This window comes from Pezoporus occidentalis, unplaced genomic scaffold, assembly GCF_034315485.1.
Source record: "Pezoporus occidentalis ecotype Australia unplaced genomic scaffold, CSIRO_AGI_Poc_V1 ctg2190, whole genome shotgun sequence".
NCBI lineage: Eukaryota > Metazoa > Chordata > Aves > Psittaciformes > Psittacidae > Pezoporus > Pezoporus occidentalis.
In genome coordinates, this window is record NW_026914063.1 from 1 (window position 1) to 9,489 (window position 9,489).

The 9,489-nt window shown below is 56.3% G+C and overlaps 1 protein-coding gene across 1 annotated transcript; it reads right to left on the reverse strand.

The window, feature by feature from the left end:
• Nucleotides 1-714: 714 nt before the first annotated feature.
• Nucleotides 715-9,482, reverse strand: LOC134164411 (epithelial discoidin domain-containing receptor 1-like; the record flags this gene model as incomplete). The annotated part of the gene is made up of 6 exons (XM_062620112.1): nucleotides 9,389-9,482; nucleotides 7,008-7,154; nucleotides 6,759-6,913; nucleotides 4,590-4,717; nucleotides 2,383-2,550; nucleotides 715-949 (listed from the first exon to the last, which is right to left on the reverse strand). Coding segments are annotated over exons 1-6 (927 nt in total), but the record flags the coding sequence as incomplete, so codon positions are not given.
• Between the last annotated feature and the right edge of the window lie 7 nt (nucleotides 9,483-9,489).

The following is a 9,489-nucleotide window of genomic DNA, read 5'->3' on the forward strand; positions in this document are numbered from 1 at the left end:
TATCCCCCCATGAGGATGCACTCCCACCCCCCATCTCCCCCCATCTCCCCCCATATCCCACCATGAGGATGCACTCCCACCCCCCATCACCCCCCATCTCCCCGTGAGGATGCACTCCCACCCCACATCCCGCCCCCATCTCCACCCACTCCCACCCCCCCCCACCCCCATCCCACATCCCCCCCATATCCCACCATGAGGATGCACTCCCACCCCCCATCCTGCCCCATATCCCACCATGAGGATGCACTCCCACCCCCCATCTCCCCCCATATCCCACCATGAGGATGCACTCCCACCCCCCATCCCGCCCCACATCCCACCATGAGGATGCACTCCCACCCCCCATCTCCCCCCACATCCCCCCCATGATGTTGCCCCCCATCACCCCACATCCCCCCCATCCCGCCCCATATCCCACCATGAGGATGCACTCCCACCCCCCATCTCCCCCCATATCCCACCATGAGGATGCACTCCCACCCCCCATTGCCCCCCATCTCCCCCCATATCCCACCATGAGGATGCACTCCCACCCCCCATCTCCCCCCATATCCCCCCATGAGGATGCACTCCCACCCCCCATCCCGCCCCATATCCCCCCATGAGGATGCACTCCCACCCCCCATCACCCCCCATCTCCCCCCACATCCCCCCCATGATGTTGCCCCCCATCACCCCACATCTCCCCCCCCATCCCGCCCCACATCCCACCATGAGGATGCACTCCCAGGCCATCCAGCGGATGGGCAGTAGGGCTCTGCCCCACACCCTGTAGTAGTGCCGCCCGTAGAGGGGCCGGCTCATGCCGAAGTCCGACACCTTCACCGTCACTCCCGCCCCCACCAGGCAGTTCCGCGTCGCCAGGTCGCGATGCACCACGTTCAGTCGCGACAGGAAACGCATCCCCGACGCGATCTGAGCCCCGACGTGCAGCAGCGTGGGCAGGCTGGGGGGGGGGGTAGAGGGGAGGGGCTTAAAGGGGAGGGGCTTAAAGGGGAGGGGGTTGAGTGGTGTCCATATATGGACAAAGGGGAGGGGCTTAAAGGGGCAGGGCTAAAAGGGAGAGGCCTAAAGGGGAGGGGCTTAAAGGGGAGGGGTGGGGCTTAAAGGGGAGGGGCTAAAGGGGAGGGGTGGGGCTAAAGGGAAGGGGTGGGGGTAAAGTGGAGGGGAGGGGCTTAAAGGGGAGGGGAAGGGCTTTAAGGGGAGGGGAGGGGCTAAAGGGAAGGGGTAAAGGGGAGGGCTAAAGGGAAGGGGAGGGGCTTAAAGGGAAGGGGAGGGGCTAAAGGGAAGGGGTGCGGGTAAAGGGGAGGGGTGGGGCTTAAAGGGGAGGGGCTTAAAGGGGAGGGGCTTAAAGGGGAGGGGAGGGGCTTAAAGGGGAGGGGAGGGGCTAAAGGGGAGGGGGGGCTTAAAGGGGAGGGGTGGGGCTAAAGGGATTGTGAGGGGGTAAAAGGGAGGGAGCATGGTAAAGGGAAGGGGTGGGGCTAAAGGAAAGGGCATAAAAGGAAAGGGGTGGGGCTAAAGGGAAGGGGTGTGGCTAAAGGGAAGGGGAGGGGCTAAAGGGAAGAGGAGGGGCTAAAGGGAAGGGGTGGAAGTAAAGAGGAGGGGCTAAAGGGAAAGTGAGGGGCTAAAGGGAAGAGGAGGGGCTAAAGGGAAGGGGAGGGGCATGGGAAAGGGAGTAAAGGGGTGGGGCTAAAGGGAAGGGGTGGGGCTAAAGGAAAGGGGTGGGGCTAAAGGAAAGGGGAGGGGCTAAAGGGAAGGGGTGTGGCTAAAGGGAAGGGGAGGGGCTAAAGGGAAGAGGTGGGAGTAAAGGGGTGGGGCTAAAGGGAAGGGGGAATGGAAGGGGCGTGCTAAAGGGAAGAGGGGCTAAAAAAGGGGCGGGGCTAAAGGGAAGAGGTTGGGGTAAAGGGGAGGGGATAAAGGGACGGGGATGGGTAAAGGGACCGGGTTGGCATAAAAGGGGCGGGGCTAAAGGGAACGGGCGGGGCTAAAGGGAAGGGGCGGGGCTAAAGGGAAGAGGTTGGCGTAAAGGGGAGGGGCTAAAGGGACGGGGCATGGGTAAAGGGAGTGGATGGGCATAAAAGGGGCGGGGCTAAAGGGAAGGGGCGGGGCTAAAGGGAAGAGGTTGGCGTAAAGGGGAGGGGATAAAGGGACGGGGCATGGGTAAAGGGAGTGGATGGGCATAAAAGGGGCGGGGCTAAAGGGAAGGGGCGGGGCTAAAGGGAAGGGGCGGGGCTAAAGGGAAGAGGTTGGGGTAAAGGGGAGAGGCTAAAGGGGAAGGGGCATGGGTAAAGGGACTGGATGGGCATAAAAGGGGTGTGGCTAAAGGGAAGGGGCGTGGCTAAAGGGAAGGGGCGTGGCCAAAGGGGGCGTGTCCCGCACCTGAGGGCGCTGCCGGCGGGGCCGCCCAGGAAGCCGTGCAGGTCCCCGTGCTCCATGAACTCGGTGACGATGCAGAGGGGGCCGGGCCCCCCGCACACCCCCAGCAGCCGCACGATGTTGGGGTCCCGCAGGCGCCCCATGGTGCGAGCCTCCTGCAGGAAGTCCCGCCTGGGGGCGCCACACCCCTTTAGAATCGCATTTGCATCTCATTTGCATCCCATTTGCGTCCCATTTGCATCCCATTGACGTCCCATTTTCATCCCATTGACGTCCCATTTTCATCCCATTGACATCCCTTTTGCATCCCATTGGAATCCCATTTGCATCCCATTGCAATCCCATTTGCATCCCATTGCCATCCCATTTGCATCCCATTGACATCCCATTTGAGTCTCATTTGCGTCCCATTGCCATCCCATTTGCGTCCCATTGCCATCCCATCTGCATCCCATTGGCATCCTTTTGCATCCTATTTGAATCCCATTTGCATCCCATTGACATCCCATTTGCATCCCATTGACATCCCATTTGAGTCTCATTTGCGTCCCATTGCCATCCCATCTGCATCCCATTGGCATCCTTTTGCATCCTATTTGAATCCCATTTGTGTCCTATTGACGTCCCATTTGAAACCCATAGCCATCCCATTTGCATCCCATTTGCGTCCAATTGACGTCCCATTTGCATCCTATTGACATCTCATTTGCATCCCATTTGAGTCTCATTTGCATCCCATTGCCATCCTATTTACTTCCCATTTGCATCCTATCAAAACTCCATTGCCATTCTATTTGCATTCTATTGGAATCTCATTGACATCCCATTTGCGTCCCATTGCCATCCCATTGGCATCCCATTGATGCTGCATTTGCATCCCATTGGCATCCCATTAACATTCCATTTGCACACCGTTTACACCACATTTTCCCCCATTCCCCCATTTCCCCCATCCCCCCATGCCCTATTCCCCCCATTTCCTCCCATTTTACCCCATTTTTCCCCCCCCATTTCCCCCATCCCCCCATTTCCCCCATCCCCATTTCCCCCCATTTCCCCCCCCCATTTACCCCCCCATTTCCCCCTCATTGTACCCCATTTCCCCCTCATTGTACCCCATTTCCCCCTCATTTTACCCCATTTCCCCCCATTTTACCCCATTTCCCCTTTTACACCATTTCCCCCCATTTCCCCCCAATTCCCCCCATTTCCCCCATCCCCATTTCCCCTCCATTCCCCCATCGTACCCCATTTCCCCCCATTCCCCCCCATTTCCCCCCATTTCCCCCCCATTTCCCCCATTTCCCCCGTTCCCCCCCCCCATTCCCCCCATTCGAACCCCCCCATTCCCCCCATTTCCCCCCATCCCCCCATTTCCCCCATCCCCATTTCCCCCTGTTTCCCCCATCGTACCTCATTTCTCCCTCATTTTACCCCATTCCCCCCATTTCCCCCCATCCCACCCCATCCCCCCATTCCCCCCATTTCCCCCCATTTCCCCCCATTCCCCCCATTTCCCCCCATCCCCCCATTCCCCTCCATTCCCATTCCCCCCCATTCCCCCCATTCCCCCCATCCCCCATTCCCCCCATTCCCCCCCATTTCCCCCCCCATTTCCCCCATTCCCCCCCATTTCCCCCCATTTCCCCCCATTTTTCCCCCATTTTTCCACATTTTTCACCCCATCTCCCCCCATCCCCCCCATTTTCACCCCATTTCCCCCCATTTCCCCCCATTTTCCCCCATTTCCCCCCACTTCCCCCCCATTTCCCCCCCATTACCCCCATATTTCCCCCCATTCCCCCCATTCCCCCCCCATTTCCCCCCCCATTCCCCCCATCCCCCCCATTCCATCACCCCCATAGCCCCATTCCCCCCATCACCCCCATTATCCCATTGTTACCCCCCATTCCCCCCCTTTCTCCTCCCCATCTCCCCCCATCACCCCCCCCATTCCCCCCAATCCCCCATCCCCATTTCCCCCCCATTCCCCCCCCATTCCCCCCATCCCCCCCATATCCCCCCCATTCCCCCCATCCCCCCATATCCCCCCATTTCCCCCCATCCCACCCCATTCCCCCCATTCCCCCCCATTCTCCCCCCATTTCCCCTCATCCCACCCCATTCCCCCCATTCCCCCCATTCTCCCCCCATCCCCCCATATCCCCCCCATATCCCCCATCCCCCCCATTTCCCCCATCCCCCCCCACCTCGCGTTCTCGCTCGCGTCCTCCCGCAGCACCTTGACCGCCACCAGCAGGGGGCGCCCTCGCGGCAGCTCCGGGGGGCGGGACCCCGGCGGCAGCGCCTGGGGCTCCTCCACCTCGCAGAGCAGCACCTGCAGGGGGCGGGGACAACGGCTCATTTGCATACGACAGGGCCAATCAGAGCTCAGGGGGCGGGGCTTCACCCACCCGCCCCACCCCGTGCTTTGCGCCAAGGGGTGTGGCTACGTCTTGAGTGGGTGGGGTTAAAGGGGGGGCGTGGCTTGAAGGGGCCATCACCTTATGTGGGCATGAGGGGGCGTGGCTTACCTGTAGGGGCATGGCTTTGTCTACAGTGGGTGGGGTTAAAAGGTGGCGTGGCTTGAAGGGGCATCACCTTATATGGGCATGGGGTAGGAGGTGGGCGTGGCTTACCTCTAGGGGCGTGACTACGTCTTGAGTGGGTGGGGTTAAAAGGGGGGCATGGCTTCCGGCATCACCTTATATGGGCATGGGGTAGGAGGGGGGCGTGGCTTTCCTCTGGGGGCGTGGCTTTGGTTTGAGTGGGTGGAGTTAAAAGGGGGGGCGTGACTTGAAAGGGCTTGGCTTCCCCCATCACCTTATATGGGCATGGGGGCGTGGCTTAACTCTAGGGGCGTGGGTTTGGTTTGAGTGGGTGGGGTTAAAAGGGGGGCGTGGCTTGAAGGGGCTTGGCTTCCCCCATCACCTTATATGGGCATGGGGGCGTGGCTTACCTCTAGGGGCGTGGCTACATCTTGAGTGGGTGGGGTTAAAAGGGGGGCGTGGCTTGAAGGGGCCATCACCTTCTATGGGCATGAGGGGGCGTGGCTTACCTCTAGGGGCACGGCTTTGTCTTGAGTGGGTGGGGTGGGGGGGTGGGGGGGGCGTGGCTTACCTTTAGGGGCGTGGCTACGTCTTGAGTGGGTGGGGATAAAAGGGAGCATGGCTTGAAGGGGCCATCACCTTATATGGGCATTGGGGGGGCGTGGCTTACCTCTAGGGGCGTGACTACGTCTTGAGTGGGTGGGGTTAAAAGGGGAGGCGTGGCTTGAAGGGGTGTGGCTTCTGCCATCACCTCATATGGGCATGGGGTAGGAGGGGGGCGTGGCTTATCTCTAGGGGCGTGGCTTCCTCTTGAGTGGGTGGGGATAAAAGGGAGCGTGGCTTCTGGCATCACCTTATAGGGGCATGGGGGGGGGGCGTGGCTTACCTCTAGGGGCGTGGCTAGGTCTTGAGTAGGTGGGGTTAAAAGGGGGGGCGTGGCTTCCAGCATCACCTTATATGGGCTTGGGGGGTGGGGGGTGGCTAGGTCTTGAGTGGGTGGGGTTAAAAAGGGGGGCGTGGCTTGAAGGGGCATCACCTTATATGGGCATGGGGGTAGGAGGTGGGCGTGGCTTACCTCTAGGGGCGTGACTACGTCTTGAGTGAGTGTGGTTAAAAGGGGGCGTGGCTTGAAGGGGCCATCACCTTATATGGGCATGAGGGGGCGTGGCTTACCTCTAGGGGCGTGGCTACATCTTGAGTGGGTGGGGTTAAAAGGGGGGCGTGGCTTCCAGCAACACCTTATATGGGCATGGGGGGGCGTGGCTTACCTCTAGGGGCGTGGCTACGTCTTGAGTGGGTGGGGTTAAAAGGGGGGCATGGCTTCCACCATCACCTTATATGGGCATGGGGTAGGAGGGGGGCGTGGCTTTCCTCTAGGGGCGTGGCTTTGGTTTGAGTGGGTGGGGTTAAAAGGGGGGGCGTGGCTTGAAAGGGCTTGGCTTCCCCATCACCTTATATGGGCATGGGGGCGTGGCTTAACTCTAGGGGCGTGGCTTTGGTTTGAGTGGGTGGGGTTAAAAGGGGGGGCGTGGCTTGAAGGGGCTTGGCTTCCCCCATCACCTTATATGGGCATGGGGTAGGAGGGGGGCGTGGCTTATCTCTAGGGGCGTGGCTTTGTCTTGAGTGGGTGGGGTTAAAAGGGGGCGTGGCTTGAAGGGGCTTGGCTTCCCCCATCACCTTATATGGGCATGGGGGGGGGCCTGGCTTACCTGTAGGGCTTCGTCTTGAGTGCGTGGGGTTAAACGGGGGGGGGGGGGGCGTGGCTTGAAGGGGTGTGGCTTCCGCCATCACCTTATATGGGCATGGGGTAGGAGGGGGGGCGTGGCTTACCTCTCCGAACTGCCCCTCCCCGAGCTTCTGCCGGAAGCGCAGGCGCTGGCGTGGGAAGGTCGGGAGGGCGGGGCAAGGGGCGTGGCCGGAAGCGGGGTGGGCGGAGCCTCCGATGACGTCAGCTTCGGCGTAGGCCTCGGCCCCGCCCTCCGAGGCTAGGTGGGGGGGGGAAGGGAAAGGGGTGGGGCTTGAATGAGGTGGGAGGGGCTGTTGGGGGGCCAATGGGGAAGGGGCGGGGCTTGGCCTCACCGTCGGTGTTGATTGGCTTGGCCCCGTCCGGGGGGGTCCGAGCGAGCCCTCCCATTGGCTGGGCGTAGGTGGCCAGGAGGAGGCGGTAGCCTGGGTTGGTGAAGGGAGCTGGGGGGGGGGAGGCGGGGGTTAGGAAAGGGGAGGGGTCTGGAGGCTCCACCCCCTGAATATATCCATGTATCCATATATCCATCATCATCATCATCTTCATCATCCATCATCATCATCATCATCATCCATCATCATCATGCAACATCATCATCATCATCATCCATCATCATCATCATCATCCATCATCATCATCCATCATGATCATCATCATCATAATCATCATCATCCATCATCATCATCCATCACCATCCATCATCATCCATCATCCATCATCATCATCATCATCCATCATCATCATCATCCATCATCATCCATCCCTCCATCATCATCCATCATCATCCATCATCATCCATCATCATCATCATCATCCATCACCCATCCATCATCATCCATCATCATCATCATCATCCATCACCCATCCATCATCATCCATCATCATCCATCATCATCATCATCATCATCATCCATCAACATCATCATCATCATCATCATCATCATCCATCATCATCCATCATCATCCATCATCATCCATCATCATCCATCATCCATCCATCATCATCATCATCCATCATCATCATCATCATCATCCATCATCATCATCATCATCCATCATGATCATCATCATCATAATCATCATCATCCATCATCATCATCCATCACCATCCATCATCATCCATCATCCATCATCATCATCATCATCCATCATCATCATCATCCATCATCATCCATCCATCCATCATCATCCATCATCATCCATCATCATCCATCATCATCATGATCATCCATCACCCATCCATCATCATCCATCATCATCATCATCATCCATCACCCATCCATCATCATCCATCATCATCCATCATCATCATCATCATCATCATCCATCAACATCATCATCATCATCATCCATCATCCATCATCATCATCCATCATCATCCATCATCATCCATCATCATCATCATCCATCATCATCATCATCCATCATCATCCATCATCATCATCATCCATCATCATCATCATCCATCATCCATCATCCATCATCATCGTCATCATCATCCATCATCCATCATCATCCATCATCATCCATCCATCCATCATCCATCATCATCATCCATCATCATCCATCATCATCCATCCATCCATCATCCATCATCATCATCCATCATCATCATCATCATCATCATCCATCATCATCATCCATCATCATCATCCATCATCATCCATCATCATCCATCATCATCCATCATCATCATCATCCATCATCATCCATCATCATCATCATCCATCATCATCATCATCCATCATCCATCATCCATCATCATCGTCATCATCATCCATCATCCATCATCATCCATCATCATCCATCCATCCATCATCCATCATCATCATCCATCATCATCCATCATCATCCATCCATCCATCATCCATCATCATCATCCATCATCATCATCCATCATCATCATCATCATCCATCATCATCATCATCATCCATCATCATCCATCATCATCCATCATCATCCATCCATCCATCATCCATCATCATCATCCATCATCATCGTCATCATCATCACCATCATCCATCATCATCATCCATCATCATCATCATCATCATCATCCATCACCCATCCATCATCATCCATCATCATCCATCATCCATCATCATCATCATCATCATCATCATCCATCAACATCATCATCATCATCATCATCATCATCCATCATCCATCATCATCATCCATCATCATCCATCATCATCCATCATCATCATCATCCATCATCATCATCATCATCCATCATCATCATCATCCATCATCCATCATCCATCATCATCGTCATCATCATCCATCATCCATCATCATCCATCATCATCCATCCATCCATCATCCATCATCATCATCCATCATCATCCATCATCATCCATCCATCCATCATCCATCATCATCATCCATCATCATCATCATCATCATCATCCATCATCATCATCATCATCCATCATCATCCATCATCATCCATCATCATCCATCCATCCATCATCCATCATCATCATCCATCATCATCATCATCATCATCACCATCATCCATCATCATCATCCATCATCATCATCATCATCATCATCATCCATCATCATCCATCATCATCCATCATCATCCATCCATCCATCATCCATCATCATCATCCATCATCATCATCATCATCATCACCATCATCCATCATCATCATCCATCATCATCATCATCATCATCCATCATCATCACCATCATCCATCCCGCACCGTGTCCCCCCGTTGGCTCCTGGTACTCCCCCTCTCCGGGGGGGATCCTCTCGTAGCGGGGGGGCCGGCGCGCCGCCGCCGCCGCGGGGTTCATGACGATG